The sequence below is a fragment of the Lynx rufus genome, unplaced genomic scaffold (genome assembly GCF_022079265.1).
Source record: "Lynx rufus isolate CCGP_SWC_20201006 ecotype Redwood Valley unplaced genomic scaffold, mLynRuf1.p SCAF_13, whole genome shotgun sequence".
NCBI classification, from domain to species: domain Eukaryota; kingdom Metazoa; phylum Chordata; class Mammalia; order Carnivora; family Felidae; genus Lynx; species Lynx rufus.
In genome coordinates, this window is record NW_025814827.1 from 23,490,414 (window position 1) to 23,517,031 (window position 26,618).

Below are 26,618 nucleotides of genomic sequence, written 5' to 3' on the forward strand. Positions count from 1 at the left end.
TCAGTGAGTTTGAGCCCCGTGTCGGGCTCTGTGCTGACAGTTCAGAGCCTGGAGCCTGCTTCGGATTCTGTCTCCCTCTCTCTCTGCCCTTCCCCCACTCAGGTTCTGTTCCCTCTGTCTCTCAAAAATGAATAAACGTTAAAAATATTTTAATAATTTTTAATGAGATAACGCACACAAAAATGAGCATTGCGAAGCATCCATTTCAGTGGTTCTCAGTATATATGCAAGGATGTGCATTATCTAATTCCAGAGCATTTCCATCACCCCAGACAAGAAACCCCTTACACATTAAGCAGTCACTCCCAATTCTCCCCTCCTCGCACTTACTGGTAACCTTTAATCTACCTCCCCCGTCTGTATGGATTTGCCTATCCTGGACATTTCATATAATTGGAGTCACAGTAAGTGGCCTTTTGTGTCTGGCTTATTTCACTTAGCATGTTTTCAAGGTTCATCCATGTTGCAGCCTGTAACAGAATTTCATTCTTTAATTTTTTAATGTTTATTTTTGAGAGAGAGAGAGAGACAGAGACAGAGCCTGAGCAGAGGCAAGAGCAGAGAGAGAGGGAGACACAGAATCTGAAGCAGCCTCCAGGCTCTGAGCAGTCAGCACAGAGCCCGATGTGGGGCCCAAACTCACAAACTGTAAGATCATGACCTGAGCCGAAGTCGGTCACACAACCAACTGAGCCACCCACGCGCCCCTGATTTCATTCTTTTTTATTGCCAAATAACATTCTACTATATGGGCATACCATATATTGTTTGTTTGTTGATCAACAAATAAACCCATTTGTTGATGGGTTTGAGTTGTTGACACTTTGGGCTTAAATGCTACTACAAACATTCATGTAGGAGTTTTTATGTGAACATGTGTTTTCAGTTTTCAGGGGCATATACCTGGGAGTGGATTTGTTGGGTCATATGGTGACAACTCTGTTCAGCTTTCAGAGGAACTGTCAAACTGTTTTCCACAGCAGCTGCACCAGTTTACATTCCACAAGCAAAGCAGGGTGGGGTGGAGGGGGAGTTGTTTTGCCCATTTTACTTTTATTTTATAAGTAAAAACTGGAGATACCCTACATATGTAATAATAGGTTGGTTTAATAAATTATGACAGGACATAGTATAGAGTAATACCAAAGCTGTTATCACAAAACAGATCTGTAAGTACTGACAATAAATGAGGTGAAGAAGGCAAATAGCTAACAGCCTTATTTGTATAACTCACAAAGCTTTACCTATGGTGTCAGAAGAGTCTGGAAGAATATGCACCAAATCTAAATAAGGGGGAAAAAACGCAGAGCAGGTTATAGGGACTTTCACTTCTGACTTTCTATCTTTGGCCTGTACTCTTAAAAATAAATATAGGGTGATGGGTTGTTCAGTAATTTTCAAATTACATATTTAGGTGAAAGATTGGAAGGACATTTTGTGCTTGGCATGGGATTAGGGGAAGGTTTGAGTTCTATGGACAACCGCAGAACAACTTCATGTCAAGGCTTGTTTTCTTGTTTTTTTGTTTCTTTATTTTTTTAATGTTTTTACTTATTTATTTATTTATTTATTTATTTATTTATTTATTTTTGAGAGAGAAAGAGACAGAGCATGAGCAGGGGAGGGGCAGAGAGAGATGGAAACACAGAATCTGAAGCAGGCTCCAGGCTCTGAGTTGTCAGCACAGAGCCCAATGCGAGGCTTGAACTTGTGAACTACGAGATCATGACCTGAGCCGAAGTCGGACGTTCAACCGACTGAGCCACCCAGGTGCCCAAGGCTTGTTAAAATGGGACATTTTTATATTTTTCTTGTCAAAATGTTCACTGAGACACTTGTCCTAGATGGGAAAAGTTCCCTCACCATAAAAAGGATTATTGACCATAAGTATGGTAGAATGCACTGAGAATAAATTTAGTCATGATATAGATGCTAAGTGAAAAACACCAGTGTGTAAAAATATTAAAACTATAAAATCTATTCTTGTATATGCCAAAATGTGGACAGGAGTCTCTCTGGGCAGTGGGATTGTAGATGATTATTTTCCTTCTTATACCTTTTTGATTTTTCCTGACACTACAATGCCCATGTATAATGTTTATAGTTTTAAATACTGTAATATTTCTAATTTAGTTTGTTGCTTGCCCGCTTAATAACCAGATCTAAAATGCTAGCTGTGTGAGGCGATTTAAGGTTGGTATGTCTCAAAACTGGTGGTCTCCATTAGAAAATGGTGTTTTCCAAGAATATGCAATAGCACTATGAAGCAAAAAAACTAAAGTTCAAAATTATACATGGCATACAGTTCCAATTTTTTTAGAGTATAAATGTATGCTTATGAAGACACTAGAAGAAGACACAAAATGTTAACAGCAGTCACTTCGTTAGTATAGGGCATGCAGGTGATTGTCCCTCTTCATGTCCTTCTGTTTCCAATTATTTCTAATAAACATGTACAGCTCTTATCATTTGATAAAGTTTAAAATTCAGTGTCTCCTTCCAGATTTGGGATATTGGCATTTTTTTTCTCCTTCCCTTTCTCTTGCCTCCCCATAACGCCTAGCCATGCTTGTATTCCTTCTCCACTCGGTCCCTCAGGTTTCTTCTCTCCTTCCATTTTCACAGTTGCTACTCCATCCAGAGCTTGTTTCCTCTTTCCCAGAACACAATAACAGTTTCCTAACCTAGTTGATTCCCCTGTTGTACATTCTCTCTCTGACCTACTTCTGGAAGCACAAATGCTGGAATAATCCACTTGAATGACGTTGCTGCCTTGCTGAAAAACCCATGGCTCACCTTCCTAATGCTATTACTTGGAGTCCTCAGCCTAATCTAGTGACTGGCAGGTGTGGGCAGTGGGGGGCAACATTACCGGGTCCTCGCCAAAGGCCAGGCTCCAGTGGGCAGTCTGATTGTGTTGCGGAGTCCCACTGCACACAGATTCAGGCTCCACCACTGACCTTGAACATGTTTAATCCCCCGGCACTTCCTCAGCTGTAACACAGATGTCTGCTTCCTTCCTGGGGTGGCTGTGAGCAGTCAGGGCCAAGCACTCCATGGTGGTCAATAGCTGGTTCCCTTCTGATCTTTCATCCTTAAAGGACTGTCCTCTCCTCTGTTACTTAGAGATCTCCAGAACTACTATCAGCTGCCCCTTTGCTGTGGGAGAGTTCAACCCAATTTCTCCAGCCCCATGGTGACCTCTGCATGATAGACATCCCGCCTTAGAAGTGTCCCCGCTGCCACCTGCCCCATAAATACATTCTTCTCAAATTTGGCTCTTTGAAATGTTCAGACCAGTACCCCCCAAATATCTTTATATTCAGGGGGTTATTTCTTTGAATCTTGATGTGTCCCACTCTTTGGAACACCTATTAAATCGGCTCCACCGTGATGGCTGCTCCCTCCCCCTCTTACCCTCTTGTCCTCATCTCCAGCAGTGGCACTGCAACACCTAGCTTCCCCAACAGAAACCTAAGAGGCATTGTAGACATCTCCCCCTCCTTGTCCCCACATGTCGCCAAGTCTGGCTCCTTCTTCCTAAGTGTGGTCCACATACATCCCACACCATTGTTTCAAGTAAGGCCTTCATTGTGTTCTGCCTGAAATGTGGCCTTAGGCTCACCTCTGCTTCTTCCACATCTCTAGCCTCCCCCCCCCCACCCCCTTCCCACTGCTATGCTGCTTTTGCTGCTGCTGTAGGCACTCACAGGGCAACTTAACATCTATGGAGCATTCACGGTATTCCAGCCTTGAGCTAAGCTTCATGAACTGTCTCTTCTAATTCCCCTGATGACCCTGTGACAGTACATGTTAAGATCCCCATGTGATCGATTAGCAAAGATCCAGAGAGCTCAAAGTAACTTGCCTAAGTAGTGGGGCCAGGATCTGGTCAGCCAGAGCCAGCACCCTTAGCCACCAGATGGTTTTGCTTCCGTAAGTTTGCTCTCCCTCCAGTGGCCTGGGCCTGTCTGTTGACCTCTTGATGGACAGACAGGGACCCTGGGTCTGTGGCTGTCAAATATTTAATAAGTGGGATGTGTCCCTTGCAGAGAACCAATACTGCGTTTACTCAGCCTTACAGTATTGGTTGAGATCAGGCTCTACCATTTTCTGACTCTTTATTCCAAAAGTGTACCTTAGAGGCAGAATTTTTTTAAGTTTTAAATTACAGTATCCATTACAACAATGCTTTCCACTGCAAAGCCCCACAGGATTAATATGGTGCTGCAAAGATTAATTGCATCCATGTCTGAAGCTGCCAAAAGAGCCAGTTAAATGGTAACCCCAGAAAACCTATTGTCTAATGCTTTCTTCCTGATTAAATAAACGAGTTGGTGTTGACCCAGCATGTTGTAATAAGTCAAAGGTTATACATTAACTGCATATACTTCATCCCACATGTAGAAGTCTGAGCAACCATCATGATAAAAGGAAGATGAGGTTTTAAAAAGCTGTTTCTGTTGGCTTTTCTCATGCACATATGTCCCTTTCTCTCTTTCTCTCTCTCTTTTTCAGCTTCATTTTGGGCAAAAAAAAAAAAAATGTGTGATCAGACCTTTCTAGTTAACGTATTTGGCTCCTGTGACAAATGTTTCAAACAACGAGCTCTGAGGCCAGTTTTCAAGAAATCTCAACAGCTCAGCTACTGTTCAATGTGTGCAGAAATTGTAAGTGCCACCTTTTAGAAATTTAAGTAGTTACCTGTTTTTAAAATGATGTCTAATGTTTGGGTCCTGTGACAGAGGAATTTACACACACACACACACACACACACACACACACGTACAGCACACATGTGCTCAGTGAGGCAGTACAGCATGGGAGTTCAGGGTGTGGACGCTGGTCTCTGACCTCCTGAGTTCAGATCCAAGTTGTGTTCTTTGATGGTGGTGTGCCAGCAGATCTCTACTCTCTTAGGAGGTAGGTTTTCCTATATGTAAAATAGGAATAATAGCACTATCTCGTAAGGCTTTGTGAGAATCAAATGAGTTCATTTTATTAAGTATTTATATTTTTTAAGTTTATTTTGAGAGAGAGGAAGAGGAAGAGAATCCCAAGCAGGCTCTGCACCATCAGTGTGGAGCCCAATGCAGGGCTCGAACCCACGAACCGTGAGATCATGACCTGAACTGTTATGATCAGATGCTTAACTGACTGAGCCACCCAGGTGTCCCTGATAAAGTGTTTAAAACAGTAGTACCCGGCACAGGATGTCCTCAATGAATGTTTTGGCTATTATTATTTTTTAGGACTAATGTTTTTTGCTTCTGCTTTCTACTAGTCTGCTAGGCAAGCAACTAAGATAAAAGGGACTCTGGCAAATAAACAGCCTGGAAGTACCTCTCCAAAGACCTTGGTCCAGCTCTCCCTGGGAACAACTAACTCTATTGAAGACTGAGCCCTATAGGGCCTCAGTAGTAAACAATATTAAGTTCAGGGAAAAGTGTTCCTTAGGCCTGAGACTTCAGTGAGGGCTGGGGACTGAGTATAAATCCTGACATTTTTCAAAGAACACAAATCAGTCCTCACTAGAGGTGACTATGCGTCGGCTTTGTTCAGATCTTGCAGCATAATGCCCATAGCATGGCTGAAGCCCTTGAAATTAATCCTATCTCAGAGGATTTGCAAAGCTGGGCTCAGTAATGTGGCTGAGCAGAGCCCCCACCTGGTCAAAGGTGGCAGAGCACTCTTCTCCAGAAGCCCAATAGGAAACCCCCCAATTATCAGCACATTTTAAAAACCATGTATCAAAGAGAGGACAGGGGAATTTTACATTTTATCCACCTGAAGAGGAAAAGACAGTATTCATCTTCTTGGTTCCATTTGTGTTCTCATAAAGCAAATGGCAAGTAAACAGCCCAGAGTGACACACAGGCTTTGGAAAAGCGCAACAATCCTGATGTCACAAGATTCAGGCTTAGTATAACAGGCTTCTACCTGAAGCACCTTGTGTTCTAAACTTAGCTCTGCAAATCGTCAAACCGAGGACATTCAGTTCTTAAAAGAGGCCTGCTTTCCGGCGGCCCTACCATCCTGGTACAGTGCTATTTGTGAATCTAGCTCTTTTGTTTTTTAAACACCTTCTTCTCTGGACACAAGGAGCCCAGAATCCCTGTCATCACATCCTGTAGCATCATAGATTCTCCCAGGTCGGAGGCACTTTTCAGGAAACGGTCACAGGCTATCTCCACCATAAGCACTTGCAGGTTCCCAATTATTCAGACACACTCCTGTGGCTGAGGAGACATCCACGTGACCGACAGCTGATTTTTATCTGGGTGTTTGGGATTGTGAGCCCCCAGTTTCCCTTTTCACAAATGAGGCAACCCTGTAACTCCACTACTACTGAAAGGTAGCAGAACTCAACTTTTCTGCTCTCCAGACTCCTTACCTAGAAACAGGAGTGGAAACCAAAGTACAGGAAGGCACTTTGTAAACTTTCCCAGCTATTAAAAAGTTGCATGTCCTCATCTCTAGATGACAGACCCTCCAGATTGGGAGATACGTGGGGTTTAGTTTACAGAGAGAACGTCCAGAGGAGGACACGCTCCAGCGTGAAGCTTTGCTCACTCCAGATCACACACGGGCAGACCTTGAGCAGGCACACACAGCCCACGAGGGGCCACGAGGCACCAGCCTGAGGAAGTGATGGGAGGATGCTATCTGGCCAGGCCTTCTGAGGTGATCCTGGTGAGAAGTGTCTCCCATGGCCTAGTGTCTCATTCAAATTATTTCATATGAATTGCTCAAGTGTATCAGGGAGCCTTAATTTTGAGCAAGTACTATGTGTCATGGGATGCTCTACAGGGTTACCCAGGATGAGGCTTTTTGAGGAGGTGTTTTCCATTTATAGAGGAGGAGCCTGAGACCCAGAGAAGTTAAGTAAATCACCCAAGGCCACACAGCACAGCCAGGAGTTATCCTCAGGCAGTATGATCTTGATGGCACCCATGCTTTTACGCTTCTGCTCTACAAACTCTGAAGCAGATATAATAGTTTCACTTTTATAAATAGTTGTATATATCTATTAACACATTGATATTTTGTGTATTTGTTGTTTTTAATTATAGTTTATATATTCTATTTTATATATCCACTTGATAAGCTAACATTAACTGAGCACCTACCATATACCATCTATTATGCTAAATACTGAGGATAAGTGATGAATAAACCTGTATCAATGGGGAGCTGGTAGTTAAAACACACCTGCTATGATGGCGGTGTCTGCTAAGAGGTTCACTCAAATTCTCGTATTCAACTCTCACAACAGCCGAAGTAGATGTCCCAGGTAAGGAAACCAAAGAGCCCAGAATCTAACCTTCTAGACAACCATGCTTAGATTAATATAGATTACTTCCAACTTTTTTTTTTAATGTTTATTCATTTTTGAGAGAAAGATACAGAGTGTGAGTGGGGGAGGAGCAGAGAGAGGGAGACACAGAATCTGAAGCAGGCTCCAGGCTCCAAGCTGTCAGCACAGAGCCCAATGCGGGGCTCGAACTCACGAACCGTGAGATCATGATCTGATCTGAAGTCAGATGCTCAACCGACTGAGCCACCCAGGCTACTTCCAATTTTCCTTTGATGAAGAGCCACCCAGGACAAGAAGTGGAAGGAGGGAAGGGTGAGCACAGCCACCAAAATCCTGTTTGGGAATGTTTGCTCTAGAATTTGTAACCTCGATCTGCCTTCCCATTTTGCATGTATAAACACACACACACACACACACACACACACACACACACACACACACACACGCAAGGTCATGGAGGGGTAAAAGGGAGAAGCCATGGGTTGGGTCCTCCACACTGAAGTCTGGAGGCATGTAGCTGAATAGAGCCAGACTGCCTAGGTCCAAATCCTGCCTTTGCCTCTTTCTGGGAGTGTGACTCAAGCAAATCATTTAAACTTTCCGTCCCTCAACTTCCTCATTTGTAAAATGGGGAGAATAGTATCCATTCAGGGTGATTGTTGTGGTTTATTAACGTAAAGTACTTGGAACAGCGCCTCGCATTGCAGAGGACTGGGAAAAAGAGATGCTTGAGCCTGCCTTAAAGTCACTAAATCTGCATCTTTGAGAGACTCCTAGGAACCTTCCATTCTAAGGTGGAGGAAGCTGCCTCAGAAATGACACAGCTGAGATCACTGAGCGTGTGTTCAAAAACGCTGGGTCTGGGCCCCTGGATACTAACCCCACCCCTGCCACCACCTCCTTTTGCTGACCCCAGGCCAGGCACTTAATTCTCTGCGTGAAAAAAAGAAAAGCAAAACCCAGAGTGTACGGTCTTAATGGCGTACACTACAGCTTCTCAGAAGCCAAAACGAGTTTTATTTTTGTATATTTGAGTCAACGAAGGAGCAAAGTTTCCGGTTCGTTGTGGGGGCGGGTGGGGAACCAGGGGTACCCAGAATGAGGTGGGAATTAGTGGTGGGTGTGGACCGGGCCTCGTTGCCCTCTCCTTGCTCACCTACTCTGCAAGTAGCAGCCACTGCGCAGCCTATCAAGTCCCGCTGAGAGCTGATCGGTGCCAGGGAGGGGGCAGGTAGGAAGGCCGTGTCACTGGGACTTCACCGGGTCCCAGGAGCCGGCAGTCCTGGATTGGAATCCCAGTTTGGTCCTTCACTACGAGCGTGTCCTCGGGCAAGTCACGTTATCGACTCTGAGCCTCGGTTTTCCCACCGGTAAAAGGGGCACGACACTCCCTGCTTCTCCGGGTGTTGTGCGGTGCAGCGCCACCGCGGGCATCGCCCCGGGCACAGCGCCAGGCGCGCGCAGCAGGTGCCAGGGCGGGGGTGGGCGCGGAGGGGGCACGGGTGTCCGCGGGCGAGGCGGGCGGAGAGGGGGGGAGTCGACCGCGGCAGCCAGGCTCGCAGCCGCCCGCGTCAGCGCCGGAGGGCGGGGCCGCGCTCGGGGAGAAGGCGGCTGGTGCTGCGCCGGGGGCCGCTCCCGCCCGCTCGCCGGCCTGGCCTCCGCCGCCCGCTCACCCGCCGCCCCGCTCTCCGCTTCGCTCCCCGCCGCGTCCCGGCGCGAAGATGGCAACCGATGGGCTGCACGAGAACCAGACGCTGGCGTCGCTGAAGAGCGAGGCCGAGAGCCTCAAGGGCAAACTGGAGGAGGAGCGGGCCAAGCTGCACGACGTGGAGCGTGAGTGCGGGCCGGGGCGGGGGCTGCGCGCCGGGAGGCGGGCCGAAGAAACCAGACCGGCCCCCCGGGGGAGCGGGGTTGGGGGTGCAGGGCCGGGGGGCCGGAGCCAGGCCTCGCGCCCGGGATGGGCTCCCTGGTTCCCGGGCGCCGGTGAGGCGTGGCTTGCGGCCCGGAGCCCCCGGGTTGCACGGCTGTGGGGCCCGAGCCGGGCGGACCTCGGAGGCGCCCGACACCTTGTAGAGCCCCCGCCCGCTTAGCGGAGGCGGTTCCGCCTCTGGGCGGGGGCGCCTGGTGGAAGCCGCCCCTGGTCGCTGCTCTACCCCGGTAGGGTCTTGAGATGAGTTCCCTCCATCGCCTTCCTGAGAGATGCGAACTGATCGCAGTCCTGCCCGAGCCGAGCAAGGTGGAGGAGGGGGTAGGGTGTCAGCGGTAACCAGCGCAGCGAGCCCTGTGGGCGCGGCCTAGGGTAAACTCCTGTTTTGTTTTTTAATCATTTGGCTTTCTCCATCATTGTTGTATCTTTTCTCAGTTTTGCTTTTCCGAAGAACCAGACTCTTGAGTTAAAACCTCATTTTTTCCAATCTGCCCCCTTTCCTTGGGGATGGAGAACCGGGTGGGGGAAGGAAAGCAGAGGAGCTTACCAAATCCTACCATTTAGTTAGTTCACTTGAGGCTGTTTAAGAAGCTTTTGAAGGGATGCGGTGTGTTTGGCATAAACGAGCAACAGCAGTCGTAGGTAAACAACATACTTCTTGACCACTACCATAATTCAGAACCGGCTCTGTGATTTTTATGAGTGAGCAATTAAGTAGCCAGGTTAAATGGCTCTTGGCGGGATCCGCTTCCCTTTACTCTGTCAGATGGTTTGTCCTCGGCAGAGTTTGGGCTGAGGGCCAGGCTTGGGGAAGTGGCATTATCTGCTTATTTTTCAGTTCTGAGGATGGCAGCTCCCTTTTGCTGAGCCCAGCCTCCCTATGGTATCCTCAGGTACACCTATACATCCTGCTCCTACACTTCCTATTTGGGGCCACCCCTTTAATATTTTTTGGAAAAGAAACATAGGGTTCATGCTGGGTTGTTAGCACCTGATTCCTTTCTTGATAGAAGCAGATGACCTGAATCGAGAGTGTGCTGTGCTTTTGTAAAGGCCTCCTTCGGAGACACCCTAAACCTCTATATCATTTAGGGATGTGTCCAGCTACAATTAACTATAGACCCCAAATAAAGTAGCGAAACAAATTGGGAGCTGTTTTCCTCGTGTAACAGGAACAAGGGTAGGTGATCACCTACTTTGGTTTAGCAGCTCAGGGTGCCATCAGGGACCCACCCTCCAGTCTTTCTTCTCCACCACCCTGAGAACGCTGGCATTTGCCGCATGATTACAGTATGACCACCACAGCTCCAAACATCACCTCTGTATCCAGGGCCAGAAGAAGGGAGAAAGTGGTCACCAGCCTCTGTTTCTCCTTCTTACCAGGAAAGCAAAAGTTTTCCCCCAAATCTCCCTTCTTCCAACAGATTTTGTACTTTATTGGCCAGAAGTAGGTTACATTGCTACTGCAAGGGACCCTGGGAAAGAGAGAACTGAGCTGGGCACATTGTCATCCCCAAACAACGTTGGGTTTCTGTTATCAGGAAGCAGTAGGGAATGGAAATTGGGAGGCATTGGACAAAGTCTGCCTCATTTCACTCTGCAAATTCCTACATTCTGCAGGTGCTATCGATGATGCTGTATGTGTGGTGTTAGTGCCCCTGAGGTAGGTCGTCTGACTTCTGCATTTTACAGAGGAGCAAACTGAGGCACGGCAGGGTGAAAGGACTTGCCAGAGGACTGCAGTCAGTCGGTGGTGGGACCAGGATTCCAGCCCAGACAGTCAGAACTCCAGCCCAACCTCGCTTCAGCTTTTTGCCCAACTACTTTGGGCTCTGTGCAGAGATTCTCCAGAAACTCTCTTGACCAACAGTGAAGACATCCCACTGGGAACCTGTTAGCCTTTTCTGTGACTTGGGAAATGACCTTAAGGCAGAGAGATAGTCAAGGTAGTTTTTCAGCATAGTCCCCTGTCCTGCCAAGGATGCAGTACCCTCAGAAGCCACCAACTTTTGGACCCACAGTGGAAAGATCTATCCCCACCTGCATGTAAGTCAGAATTTTGGAGTTGAAAAGACCAGAAGTCATATGGCCATGTTCCCCTTTATTCCCCCTGCAGCCTCCAGACCATTTCTCCTCTACTCCTGTATAGAACCTTTGCTCCTTTGAAGCTCCTGTCATTCAACTGACATCTGTTTTCCCCTTCTCCATGCTGCTGTCTCCTGACTTCCCAGCCAGGCTGCCTCATTTCTTAGGGAAATTTGGCACATGGCTTGAACCTTCTTTTTGACCTCGGCCCTGCCCCATCCCTGATATCTTCGGGGTTCCCAAGGGTGACTGTCCTAACCCACTGGCCTCTCTCTCCATCACAGTCTCCTGGATCCCTTTGGTGCTCAGAGCTACTCCTCCTCTTCTGACCAGTCTCCCCTCCCCTCAGAGATCTTCATGATCTAGGATCACTGGGCTCTTCTCTCTTCCAATCTCTCAACCTCTTACTGAGCCTGTCATTCTTACATTTTGGTGTTGTTATATAGATGGTCCTGTAGCCCCTACCCCAGCTTTTCAGGCCACAAGCTAAGATGGCCAAGTCGTCCCGGTTTGCCTGGGACTCTCAGTTTTAAAATGGAAGGTCCTGCATTCTGGAAAACCCTTTAGTCCTGGGCAAACTGGGACAGTTGACCAGCCTTCTGTTAGCTCTGACTTGCCCAAATTCTTGCCTAAAAACACAACAAAATAATAGAGCATGAACTTGGAGGAAAAGCAAACTCTACCCAACTCCAGACCCTCACTTCTTCAGCTCCCCTCCCTTTGACCCTCAGACCAGCATCCATACTGTTGAGCCCTCTTCCCTGAGTCAGACCCTTGGCTAACATTAAATAGAGGAAGTGGCTGATATGGGTGGCCCAAGGGGAAGCCTGCCTGCATCAAACTCCATAGCCCCAGGCCCAGCGCCCTTGCCTTTCCCCATATTCCTCCAGAGCTTCCTCCTTCTCCGTACATGTTTTCCCCTTATTACCGTCAGCTTACCTTCTGCCATGGGTAAGTGCTCCCTTGCTTGATTATAAGACATTTTAGAATCATGAGATATAATATATAGCTTGTATTAGTTTCCTATTGATGTTGTACAAATTTCCACAAACATAGGTACTTAAAGCAACATAATTTATTCTTTTACAGTTCTGGAAGTCAGAAGTCTAACTGGGTTAGCAGGGCTTTATTCCTTCTGGAAGCTTTAGGGAAGAGTCCCTTCCTGGCCTTGTCCAGCTTCTAGAGGCCACCTGCAGTCCTTGGCTTGTGACCCCACATCCTCTAACCTCCTTTCTCTCATCACATCTTGACTCTGATCTCCCTGCCTCCCTCTTACAAGGACCCTTGTGATTACAGTGGGCCCACCTGTATAAACTGGGATAATCATCCTCTCTCAAGATCCTTAAGTTAATCACATCTCAGAGCCCCTTCTGCCATGTAAGGTAACATAGTCACAGGTTCCACGGATTAGGACATAGACATCTTTGGAGGTCTTATCACACAACTCTCAAAACTAGAAGGGTCACCTGCTTCAGCCTCAGTCTTAAAGGCACAAAAAGTTTTCTTCTCCTCCCTGCCACCTGTATGGATGAGACCACTGAGATCCAGGGAAGGAGTATATTTCTTTAGCTGCCCTAAGGTTCTGCAGCTACTCTAAGGGAGAATGGGGAGCAGACGCCAGGGTTCAGGCTCCTAGGTATAGCTCTCCTCCTCACCCTGCTAGGCCATCACTCAGACAGTTGTGATTTATATTAAAAAGACAAAAAAAAAGTGGTGGGGGCGGGGCAGGCACCTAGATGGCTCAGTCAGTTAAGCATCTGACTTTGGCTCAGGTCATGATCTTGCAGTCCGTGGGTTCAAGCCCTGTGTCTGGCTCTGTGCTGACAGCTCAGAGCCTGGTGCCTGCCTTGGATTCTGTGTGTCCCTCTCTCTCTGCCCCTCCCCTGCTTACAACTCTGTCTCTCTCTCTCAAAAATAAATAAACATTAAAAAAAATTTTTTGAGGAAAAAATATCTATGCGTGTATGAAAAGGTTTCAGTATTAAATTTTAAAAAGTCATAAACAGTGTATATAACATGATCTCATTAGCTTAAACAAGAGATGCTTGTGTTATGCGTTGACTTTGTGGCAGGTTACACAAGAAACTGTTATCTCTAGAGAAGGCCAGGGGAGGAAGGGAAGTAGAGGTATTTTTCACTTCATACCCATCTGTGCATTTACTGCGTGTATAATAAAAAATGAGTACTGGAACAGGAGTCAACATCAAGAAAAAAAAAAGAGAGTTCAACTTTAAAGAGTCCTTAACTTGAAATTAAACTGAAGAATGATCTGGAAAACAGGCTGCAAGCAGAGCAGGAGGCATGCTGTGTTTATTTCAGCTACCATGTACCGGCAGCCTCCTGGGGCTGAGGGGGGCTTCTTCCAGATTCCCAGCTTCCTTGGTGGAAGATTCTCATCTAGTCTAGGAACGAACAACTCAAAGATTTCTGTAATTTCTTTGAGTACAAATCCAGATGACATTTGGGCAAATCATAGGACTTATCATCAGATGCTACTTACTTTTCTATCTGTTCTAAATGTAACTTTGTGAAAGGCTTTACTGTCAAAGATTATTATTATGGTGGGAGCCTTGGACTCTTCTGATTTTATGGTGTAGGGAGAAATCTAGGAAAACTGAATTTCTGGATTAGTCTGAAACAAATGTGTTGGCTGACTTTTTCCACGTTCGAAGGAAAACTACTGTGTCCTGAGGCTAGAAGTGAGTTTCGTTTCAAGCTAATCCTCTCCCTGCTGCTCTTCCACCCGCTGCCCGCAGCCGTGAGAGGCTTTCATTGCGTCTCCCTTTGCTTTGGCTCTGCATTCCTAATTGCACACAAGCTAGCTAACATAGTGTCTCCAGGGTACCATCGTAATAAACGAATGCCCACTGCCACATATTTAGAAATATAGAAGACAACAAGCCATTTATAACCCCACCACCCAGAGACAGCCACTTATAACATTTTGGTGTATTTCATAGCTTATGATTTTATGCTTGCCTATATATTTGTGAGCATATTTGGGATTGTACTAGATTTAGAGTTTGAGCCTAGTTTTAATCTAACACAATGGATTAAAATGCCCCCCATGTCATTTTACTGTTCTTTTTAATGTCAATATTTTGAAATAATTGTATGGAACCATGTAGGACTCCATCTGAAAGATGGTACCATAGCTTAGTCTTTCCAGTTTCTAATTAGGGAATTCTGGGGAGGTTTTTTTCTGTGTGTAGCTAATGGATGTTTTGGAGCAATTCCAAAATCTCAAGCACAAGTGAGGAGATGTGATTGCAGATATTTTCCTACCATCCCAGTGTTTAAGGATTTTGTTTATATCCCACCTCATTCGATCCTGAGGTAAATTCAGGTGGAATGCTTTTTTAAATTGTTTTACCTGTATTGTTTTTTAATTGAAATATAGTTGACACACAGTGTTACATTGGTTTCAGGTGTACAACATAGTGATTCTACAACTCTATAGGTTATGCTGTGCTCACCACAACTGTGTGACCATCTGTCACCATACAATGGTATTACGATATCATCGACTATATTCCCTATGCTCTTATCCCCTTTTATCCCCATGACTTACTCATTCCATACCTGGAAGCCTGTGCTTCCCACTCCTCTTCACCCACTTTGCCCATCCCCCCACTCACCTCCCCTCTGGCAACCATCAGTCTGTTCTCTGTATTTATGGATCTACTTCTGCTTTTCATTTGTTTGTTTTGTTTCTTAAATTCCACATATAACTGAAATCATATGGTATTTGTCTTTATGTCTCTGACTTACCTCACTTAGCATAACACTCTCTAGGTCCATCCATGTTGTAAATGATATCACCCTTTTTTATGAGAAGTGTTTCATTGTGTGTGGGTGTATAGATACACCACATATTTATCCATTCATCTATCGATGGACACTTGGGTTGCATAATGAGTTTTTTAGAATTAGCTTTGGATAATTTTTCATTTTAAAAAAAAATTTTTTTTTAATTTATTCATTTTTGAGAGACAGAGAGACAGAGTGTGAGCAGGGGAGAGGCAGAGAGAGAGAGGGGAAGACACAGAATCCAAAGCAGGCCCCAGGCTCTAAGCTGTCAGCACAGAGCCCGACACTGACCTGAACCCATGAACCGCAAGATCAGGACCAGAGCTGAAGTCAGACACTTAACTGACTGAGCCACCCAGGCACCCCAGATAATTTTTCATCTTTGATTCCTTAGATCTTCTACCAAATCGTGGCCATCAAAAGACTGTAATTGGTGCCAAACTTGGAAAGTGGTTCAAGATCATTTTTTAAATGGTTCTGTTTTTCTACTGAAGATGTCTCACTTGTCTTTGAACTTACCTAATGTATTACCAGTCATTTCCACAATGTTCATGTTCAGGAAAACTTTAGATCTTGTCTGTGCTTGGGTCACTTTTTTCATGGCCTTTTGGAATGATGAAAAGGACCCTGATGCGTGTTTTCACTTTACGAATTTATGTTGTTTGGATTTTCATGAACAGACTTGCACACTATACATTTTACTTCAGGTTCACATGTGCGACAGATTATAAAATAAATAGCAAAATATTCCCTGAAAGTTGACAGGAAGCCACATCTTCATGAAAAATTCATCTTTGCTTGAAACCAGAATTACAGATTATTTCCAGGGCCCCATCCAGATAAACTCTTAACACCCTCGTTTTACAGAGGAGGGCACAGGCTCAGAGGAGACATTTGTTTCCACTAATTTATAAGTTGTGCCTTTCCCTCAGGCCTCACTTTCCTTTTCTGAGAAGTGAGTGGATCAGGGCAACTCACTTACCTTGGGGGCCAGTGGGCGAGAAGTGTGCTGAGTACAAATGCTCCTGAGCCTGGCATCCTCCCTCCCCCATTCACCAGCTCAGCTCAGCTCTGGCTACTTTCTGCCTTGGGCTTCTAGTAAGGTTTTTGTCTGTGAGGGAAGGTAGAGGCTGACGGGAGGAGGAGCTGATGGCAACTGAAAACCCCTGCTTCATACACTTGCCAAACCTCAGGGTGCCCGGGATTGGTGCTCAGCCTGACTTGTTGAGTTCCTAAGTTCTCTTCTGTTTCTAAATTTGCATCGGTCTCCCAGAGCCAGGATGAGGATGCACTTCTTGATTCCCGGACTAGAGTCCCTAACGTGGATCCGTTGCTCTAGTTACATCAGGAAGTAGAGGGATCCAAGTTGGGGGTGTCTCCTAGACTAAGAAGCCATTGTCACCACCTCACTTTGGCCTTGATTTTCTACAGTAATAGAGCCACGTGCCCAGAACTTATGCCACTACAGGAGGTGTTTTCTGTTCGTAGGGGTCTGAATGCTTGTACATGACGTCCTTAGCCTCTCTGAGCTTCCCCTTCCTTCTTTGTAGAAATAAAGGTTAGCCTGGGTCCTCAGGCTGTGTGTAAGGCCCTCAGCCCAGTGCCTGTCCCCCAGGAAATGTGCACAAAATGGTAGATATTGGCAATATGCATTGAAATCCTCTAAAAATGTGTTATACCTTTGACTCAGCAATGCTATGAATTGGCATTTATCTAAGGAGGTAATGCAATGCAAAGGTATCCAGGCAGCCCTAGAACAAAGTGTCTTCCAGTAGGTAATTTTAGCGTTGTGGTATATTCAGTGGAATGTCATATAGTCATTTAAAGTGACAGATAATTATATTTGACATAGACAACCATAAATGAAAAAACTCGTCTCCAAAATTGTATGTGAAGTGTAGTCTGCTTGTGTGTGTGTGTGTGTGTGCATGTGTACACGTGTGCAGAGAAAAGGTTTGGAAGGATATAGACCACATGTTTAGAATGGTCAGGCTAGGCAGGACTATAAGTGATCGTGTTTCTATTTTCTGGTTACTTTCAATGGGTGTGCATTCTCTTCTATAATTATATTAAAATAAATCAAGAAAAAACCTTCTCCCTATCCCTAACCTCCTCTTTTCACTCTCTCATTCTTTCTTATCCCAAACGTGAAAGTCTCTGTGGCCCTTCCATTTCAGAAGCCCCCCCCCCCACCTCCTCCAGGTTATGTTGTTTCCAGTTTTCAAGTCCCCAGCCCCTAGTACCCTGACTCTCCATCTTTGGTTTCTGGCCTGCCAGACACCTGTTAGGCACTTTAATTCACTTCCCCCATTAAAACTCAGAACACCCCCGTGGATTAGTTCACTGTCTTCCATTTTACTGAATGAGAAACAGAGATATAAAGAAGCTAGCTTCCTCCCTTCCCTTTCCTTACCCCAACTCCTATGGATCCTTCAAAACCAGGTACCTGTGACATCTCCTTCTGATGGCACACCTGCCAGCAGTCAGCCATGTTACCCTCGGCTCCCCAACACCTCTGTGACCACACTGCAGTGGTGATATGTGTGCAGGCCTGTCTTCCCCCTGCACACTGTGAGCTCCATAAGAGCAGGGACTGTCTTATTCTTTTCTGTACCCATGCATCCGGCATAGTTCTTGGCACACAGTAGGAGTTCTGGAGACGTCATTTGAAAAGCTGTAACTCTTTAATAGATGTGAGATTTGCCAGATAGAAACAGGATGAGTGGGTATGGGATGGAAAAATGCAATGAGAAAAAATAATTAATAGTTGGGATGTGGTCAGATTCCCATTATGTAAGGAAGGCCCTATATGGGTGGGGTGAGCCATCTTTTTAATTAATTTTTTTTTTATTTTTGTGAGAGGGACATTAAATAGCTGTGGTCTTCCTAATGCACAAGTGAGGAAAACAGCAAGAATATCGATGTGAAGTGTCAAAGTAAAACACTAATCTATGCTCGCAACTCTGAGCTGGTACAGACATGTCAAAGGCCTGTAAGAATTTAGAAAATTTACTCTGTTTTTAAACATATTAAACAATATGTTTTTTTTTTAATTTTTTTTTCAACGTTTATTTATTTTTGGGACAGAGAGAGACAGAGCATGAACGGGGGAGGAGCGGAGACAGAGGGAGACACAGAATCGGAAACAGGCTCCAGGCTCTGAGCCATCAGCCCAGAGCCTGACGTGGGGCTCGAACTCCCGGACCACGAGATCGTGACCTGGCTGAAGTCGGACGCTTAACCGACTGCGCCACCCAGGCGCCCCTAAACAATATGTTTTAAAGAATGCATCAGTAAAAAATTAATGTGCTGTTTGTGGCAATAAAGAATGCAGTGTCTCAGCAGAAGTAATAGCATAATAATTGCATATTCAGGTATACTTTTTTAAGATTTTATTTTTAGGTAATCTCTCCACCTAATGTAGGGCTCTAGCTTACATCAAGAGTGGCCCTCTCCACTGACTGAGCCAGCCAGGTGCCTCTCATGTAGTTTTATAGTTAAACCAGTATTTTTTATAGTCTGAGTTTTCACAGAGACTTTTAACTTGTTCACACGTTTGTTCTTTTATCACAAAGAAATGGGGCAACTACATGAAACCAAGACTTCTTGGAGAAGTGGCTGATTCCAAGGCCAGAGCAGGGAAAGAACCTGAGTCTGTAATAAGAAGTGCTCAGGGAAAAAAAAAAAAAAAAGAGGTTAGAGTAGGAGAGAGCCAAAGCATAAGAGACTTTTAAAAACTGAGAACAAACTGAGGGCTGATGGGGGTGGGAGGGAAGGGAGGGTGGGTGATGGGCATTGAGGAGGGCACCTGTTGGGATGAGCACTGGGTGTTGTATGGAAACCAATTTGACAATAAATTTCATATATTAAAAAAAAAAAAGTGCTCAGGGAATGTTGGGGACGTGTTGGAAGGTCATGGGAGCTTGCTTGATGGGGCCCCCTCTGAGCAAATCAGGCACTGGATGAGCATCAAAATAAATAATTCTTACAGTAAGAATCCATGAGTCCATCTAATATACATGGGTGAATAAATACATTGGAGGGGAGGGAAAACTCCTTTTATTAGAAAGCCAACTAAAAAAAACAAAAAACAGAAGGAATGAGGGAATTAGGAAAACCTTGCGAACTATCGTAATAAACCATTCAGGCAAGAATCATTAACAGATGTTAAAACTAGAGTTTGAAGAGCGACTGGGTATTTATATAGTCTCAAAGTACATCCCCACAGGATGCTTCTTCATGATAAAAGGCAAAATGGTAACTGTCCAGTGAAGAAACTGGCAGACACCATCTTAACCACATGGTCAGCGTGAACAGTGCTGGTGATGGTGAACTAATGGACAACAGGTGCCTCCTGACCAGGCACACCGGCAAGGAGCTCCTCAGTCTCTGGTGTTCCTGCCAGACACATATTACCTGAATCTAATCTTGAGGAAGCAGGAGACAAGCCCAAACTGGGAAAGTAAGTCAGGAGACTAAAGAAACATGACATCTGAGTACAGCACATGATCTTGGGTTTTCTTTTGCAGTAAAGTTATTATTGAGACAATGGAGAGTCTCTCAGTAAGGTCCATACATCAGATGTAGTATTGTTTCAGTGTTACTTTTCTGACTCTGATAATATACTGTGGTTATGTAAGAGAGTGCCTTGTTTTTAGGAGATACACAGTGCAGTGTTTAGAGAGAAGGAAGGGAGAGCCAGCCAGGGAGGGTGGGTTTCTGAGAAGGGCTCTGTTGTCACTGCTTGAACTACAGTCCAGTCTGGCCCTCCCTGCCCGGGTTTCCCACAAGGAGGTGGCATTTCCCCCTCAAGTTCTAGCAGCTCCTGGGAAGGAAGAGGGCCAGCCCCCTGGCCTCACATCACCCACGTCACTCTGCTATGCTAAGACACCACACCTTTCCTCGGGCCATCCCTTGACTCAAATGCCCCCTTCCCTGCTTCTCACCTGCCTGGGGAAATGCCCTGCTGGGAGGTTTGGAGGAAGGAGAAGTGGAGAGGGGGTCAGGAGCCCCAGTTTTCCTTCTGGCATAGCCTCCAACCACAAGCGCAGTGGCACTGCACAAGGGGGAGAAGCCATGGGATCCCCCATCCTCAGTTTCCTCACCTCTGGATGCAGGGCCTGGACTAGATGGTACCTTTGTGGGAACTTGGCTCCTAGTGACACCCCACAGTGATAGCCTCTGAGATAAGCCCCCTGAAAGCTCTATTTGCTTCGAGAAAGAGGCCACGGTCCCAGCACCTGAGAGATCCCTTTTTGAAGCTCCTCCCTTGTGTTGGTTCCTTCTCTAGGTCATGTGTTCAGACTTCTAGAATATTGCTCTCTACTGACACTGCAAGTTTTCAGTAAACCCATGGCTGTACCGGTGGCTCCCTTATTCATTCTTGCCTGCAGCACATGAATGGAGCACCTACACATCCCAGGCCTGTGCTAGGCAAGAGGGGGAAGGGGGGTGGTCATTTAGGAGTCACGGTGCCTGCTGGCACCTCATAGGACAGTTTTTGTAAAGTTACTTTTCCTTGTGACTGGAAAGGTAGGTGAAAGAACCGGACACCCCAGAGTCACTCCCAGTTAGTTGTATGAACTTAGCCAAAGAACCCTTGTAAGCCTCAGTCTCCTCACCTGTTAAAGGGGGACAGTGATCTCATTCTGATGCTGCCCTGCCTACCTCGCAGAGCTGTCACCCTTCAGTGGGAGAATTGTGTATAGTAGAAGGTATATAATCTGTAGATATGAGGCAGTCTTGTTGATCCCTCAGCACACAGAGATGGAAATGCTTTGGAAAATGTAGGGTATTAAACACAAAGACAGAACGACATTGTTGTCTCTACCCTCCACTGAGCTCAAAAGAGAGCGTTGTGAAGGCATTATAGTAAAGAACAGGAGAATCAAGCTGTGGCCACAGAGAAAGATCAGTGTCATCCCTTTGCCAGCATATGGCTCAGAATCTGGTCCTGGGTAACAGAACTGATTGTTGCCTGTCCTTCTAGTACACCAGGTTGCAGAGCGGGTGGAGGCCCTGGGGCAGTTTGTCATGAAGACCAGAAGGACCCTCAAAGGCCATGGGAACAAAGTTCTCTGCATGGACTGGTGCAAAGATAAGAGAAGGATCGTGAGCTCATCCCAGGTACGTGGCACCTGCTGTTTGATGGTGAGCATGCGTCTGACTTTATAGCAAAAGAAGAGAGCTTTCCTTTTCAAGAAACCCTTCCTGATCTCTAGGACTCCGTTTATTCTCCACAGGACATGAGTTAGCATAGTTAAGAATTCTCTTGCATACTGTAGAACGCCATTCATTTGGGTAGATTTGGAATTGGTAGTAACTGAGACATGAACTGTATTTGACAAACCACTCAAAGTTATTTCTTCCTGAGCATATTTCAGGGTCTCATTTGTAAATGAAACCCTTTTTTAGATAGAGGGGTTTTTTCCCCTCAAGTTGGGGACATAAGTGCTTATGGGTTCTTTCACTTTAAGAGTTCAGCAATTTCTATGCCCTAAAGAACAATTTTTTTTTAATGTTTCTTCATCTGAGAGAGAGAAAGAGAGAGAGAGAGAGAACGAGTCGGGGAGGGGCAGAGAGAGAGGGAGACACAGAATCTGAAGCAGTCTCTAGGCTCTGAGCTGTCAGCACAGAGCCCGATGCGGGGCTTGAACTCATGAACCATGAGATGATGACCTGAGTCGAAGTTGGACGCTTAACCAACCGAGCCACCCAGGCACCCCTAAAGAACAAATTTAAGATACATTTTTGGAAAGGATATTTTTTTCATTCATTCTATCTCATTGACATAGTTTACTTTATATCTTATGTATTAGTGTTATCTAGTGCTGTATAACAAGTTACCCCCAAATTTAGCAACTTAAAACAACAAATATTTATTATGGTTTCTGAGAGTCAGGAATCTGGAGCAGCTTATCTGGGTGGTTCTGGCTCAGGATCTCTGATGAGGTCACAGTCAAGATGCTTGTCAGGGCTGTGATCATGGCACAGCTCCACTGAGGCAGAAATTCCCTTCCAAAATGGCTCATTGGCTGGATGCCCTAGTTCCTCACCATATGGAACTTTCCATAGGGCTGCGTACAACACGGTAGCTGGCGTTCCCCAGAGTGCTAGGGGGAGATGGGGCAGAAGCCATGCTGTCTTTTATGAGCTGGCCTCAAAAGTGACTTTCCATCACTTCTGCTATATTCCACTGGTCACACGGACCAACCCTAATATAATGCGGGAGGGACCTATACAAAAGTATGACTATCAGGAGGCTGCTTATCACTGCCTGGTACTTTTTATGTCTATTTTGACGTAACACGCATTGAATATAAAACTGTAAACTGAAGTCATTTATTTTTATGGCCAGTTTGGGCTTCTCCCTATCCCTGCCTTCAGCCCAGCTTTTCCAAAGGACAATTTGGGGTTTTTTTTAATTGCCCTTTTAAGTATAAAAACTATACATATTCTAGGGGTGCCTGGGTGGCTCAGTCGTTTAAGTGTCCAACTTCGGCTCAGGTCACAATCTTGCCATCCGTGATTTCAAGCCCGGCTTTGGGAAGCTGTGCTGATAGCTCAGAACCTGGAACCTGCCTTGGATTCTGTGTCTTCCTCTCTCTCTCTCTGCCCCTCCCCCCTTACACTCTGTCTGTCTCTCTCAAAAATAAATAAAAATTAAAAACATATACATGTTCTAAATAATCCACACACTCTAACATCTATGTCAGGTTGTATTTGATAAGAACAGGTCGTAATTAATCTCCTATATTACCTACAGGTCTAGTATGTCACGTACTTGCTTTCTTTTACGTTCATAAAAAAAGTTATCCCTTAAGTTTTCTACCACATTTTAAAAAACGCTGAAAAAGAGAACAAAGAAAAGGTTTTACTTCCACCACACAGTCCCAGCCATTATTACTATTTTAGAGCATTTCTTTCTCAACTTTTTTTCACAAAGTGGTTATCAAGATATACATGTTGCTACCTAGCCTTTTTGACTTTTTTTTTTACCCCTAGAAGTGTAATATATGTTGGATTCTCTGTCACTCAAATACTGTCCTTAGGGAGGAGGTACACTGCTGACGTGCTCCATCCATCCACCTCTGCTGCAGAGAAACTAGAAGCCGGGTGGGTGTGGGAGGAAGCTGGAAACAGCAGGAATGTTCTGGAGCAGACAAAGTGACTCAGAGCAGCCCTGTTCCCTTGAAGGCAGGAGATTAATCAGCCTGACTGCGTGGGTTTGGGTTTAGGGTGGAGGCTGTCTCTCTAGGTATGTGGGCCCCTGGTGTATAAATCCGTGCTTGTGGAGCAGCCCACATTTGGTTTTATGACTGATTTTAGCCTCTTGGGTTCCTTTTTCTCTCCAGAGCACATAGTAGGTGGGTGGTGGGGACAGGCAGGCAGGCATTGAGGTGGAGGAAGCCACCGAAGGGAACGCCAATTTGGACAATACACTGAGTCCGTCCAAACACTCCCCCCCCGCCCCGCCGGCCCCATGCAGCATGTGGAGCTACAGGTGTGGAGGACCCCAAGGCCTGGAGCCCCTTATCTCTTCTCTGCTCTGTTACCTAATCTACCCCATACGTTGTGCTCAGGGGTTTAGTCAGAGAAGTCAGACTAGAAGAACCAATGTGCTTAGGAGTTTTGAAAGGTCCCAAAATGCCTACTTTGACCTTGTTTCTGGGCACTTTGGCCACACGCAGCAGGAATATGGAAATCTTCCAGTAGATCATACAAAGCATCAAAAAGGCTAGGTAGCAACATATATATCTTGATAAGCACTTTGTAAAAAAAAAAAAAAAAAAAGAAAAGAAAAAAAAAAGTCAAGAAAGAATGCTCCAAAATAGTAATGGCTGGGACTGAATGGTGGAAGTAAAACAATTTCTTTGTTCTCTTTTTCAGCGTTTTTTAAAATGTGGTAGAAAACTTAAGGGATAACTTTTTTTTATGAACGTAAAAGAAAGCAAGTACATGACATACTAGACCTGTAGGTAATATAGGAGATTAATTATGACCTGTTCTTATCAAATACAACCTGACATAGACGTTAGAGTGTGTGGATTATTTAGAACATGTATATGTTTTTAATGTTTTTATTTATTTTTGAGAGAGACACACAGAGTGTGAGTGGGGGACAGACAGAGAGAGAGAAGGAGACACAGAATCCAAAGCAGTGTCACTTTGGATAATCAGACCTTACCTGTGCCCCTAAGCAGCATCTCTTCCCCTGCCCTTGCCTCATTCGTCGGATTTGGCTCCAAATGGCTTGAATGATTACAAAAACCAAGCCTGCCGTGGATGCTGCAGACTCGCCATCCCGGAGGGTGTGTGGCGGACCCATGTGCTGAAGGAGTCAGCTCAGCCGTCCTCTTCTGCTGTTGGGCAGAGCCTGGGGGCCCAGAGGATCCGCACACCAGATGCTGGGCTGGTGACTGCATTGTAGGGACCAGGGCTTATGTGGTCTATCCCCAGTGGGTTTGTATGACAAATAGATGACCTAGTGGTGACTCCCCACAGCCCCAGTGTGGGCTGCAGCAGTGGTGACAGTGAACTTGGCCCCAGCCCAGAACACACCCTGACAGGGAGTGCTCTCTTTGCAGAACAGCTGCCCACAGGGGATCCACACCATGATGGACTTGTTCTCAGCATAGGTGCAACATGTTAGGGTGGCAACGTTACACTGATCTCAGGCCAGCGCAGCTCCGAGAAGTGGGCCAAGAATGAGGGTGGGGCTCTGACCCGTCCCTACAGGGAGCACAGCACACAGGAGCCAGGATGGCTAGTGGAGGTGGTGAGAGAGAAAGCAAGAGTCCATTCATTGCCTGTCAGGTACCTAGAGGTCGTTTCAGGTTTGTCTTACGCCTGTATCGCTTTCTGACAGGGTATGGTGCGCGATGGCCATGTACCAACAGTTTGTGCTTGGTTTCTAAATAGTATAACAGAAGTCTCCGAGCAATGCTTTTGTCTTTGTATCTGTACAAGGAGTATAACGTTGAAAACTGAGCCTTTAATCAGGCTGGACAGTTGAGCCCCATATTCGCTCCCCTTTTGTTCAAGGATAGATCTTGATTACCCAGATACTCACTCTGGCTTTCTCCTGCACACTGTCCCGCCAGACACAGCTTTTATGAACAATTCTCAGTACTTCCCTGTAAGGACTGGCTGACAACTCCTGAGCTATTTACTCTTTTCCTTCCAGGATGGGAAGGTGATCGTGTGGGATTCCTTCACTACTAACAAGGTAAGGTGTTGTTGCTGGCATGTTGAGCAGCACCTCAGAACCACAGCCCTGGGTCCTCATCCCCTCCAGACAGCCCCAGTCACAGTCATCCTTCTTCTCGGGTGCCTTTCTGGGGATGGAAACCCCACAAAAGCCCATCTGTATTCGGACAGCTCAGCAGCCCACAGCAAAATCCATTCCTCTGGAGAGCTAATACCCCTCATTGAGGCTGGAGCATGGAGAGCCACCAGACGGGGTGCTAGCACTAGAACGGGAAAGGGCCTGGCTTGGAAAACGTATCACATTCACACAGACATGTATTGTTTTTCTTCTGAGGGATGGTAGGAGGTTCCCAAATCCCCAGGTTTCTCTCCTTTCTGTGTCTTTGACCAGACTCCGTACCACTGTGGACATGAGCAGGCAGTGGGCAGGGAAGCTGTGGCTGCAGGGGGTTGAACTGACTATCCTCTGTCTGGCCTGGGCATGCTCGGCTCTGAATTTAGACTCTTAAGAGAAAGGCCAAAATCAATGTGTCGGTGTGCTTACAAGCCTGCATCATGTTGCCATTTACGGTCATGACTATTGATTCTGTTATTTACTTATAAAGAAAGTCTTCTTTTTCACTATATAAAACACAGAGATCTAGATCTGCCTAAAACTGAACAGCATCCGAATTCTGCACTATTGAATGTGTTTAGTAGCTGTTGTGGTAGGCAGTTGCTGTACAACCTGATCAAAGGGGGGCCCAGAACCATCTTTTGGAGCAGAGTCCCTAATGGTCAGGCCCCTGGGAAATAGTAAAAATGGCAACTTAAGAGTTTGCAAAGGGCTTTCCTGTCCAGCACCTCCCTCCACGGAAGCTTCTATTTCTCCCAGCATGCCTTAGCATCTTCAGGAGTGTGTGGGTTTTTGTTATTTCTGTTTAAGCCTTAGAATGTCATTGAGCACACACTGCCTGGTTTCTAAGGGGCATGGTGTTGCCTCTGTGGCCCCCCTGTCAGAGACCATAGTTATTACTTGTAAAGAAGGGGGCCTGGGGTGCCTTGTGCCTAAAGCGACCATTTGCACAGATTATTCTTGGCGTTCAAAAGGCTGTAGATTCTGGGGCACCTGGCTGGCTCAGTTGGTTAAGCATCTGACTTCAGTTCAGGTCACAATCTCACAGTTCATGGGTTCAAGCCCCGCGTCGGGCTGTGTGCTGACGGCTGGAGCCTGGAGCCTGCTTTGGATTCTGCATCTCCCTCTCTCTCTACCCTTCTCCTGCTTTGCGC

The 26,618-nt window shown here is 46.0% G+C and overlaps 1 protein-coding gene across 1 annotated transcript in view; it reads left to right on the top strand.

The window, feature by feature from the left end:
• The first annotated feature begins 8,968 nt into the window (after nt 1–8,968).
• The window catches only part of GNB5 (G protein subunit beta 5), a 50,112-nt gene continuing 32,462 nt past the window's right edge, over nt 8,969–26,618 (top strand). Inside the window, exons 1-3 of the mRNA XM_047075096.1 lie at nt 8,969–9,151; nt 21,130–21,266; nt 25,327–25,368. Coding sequence (XP_046931052.1) covers nt 9,040–9,151; nt 21,130–21,266; nt 25,327–25,368 — 291 coding nt within the window. The 5' untranslated portion in view covers nt 8,969–9,039. The remainder of the gene's footprint in view (nt 9,152–21,129; nt 21,267–25,326; nt 25,369–26,618) is intronic.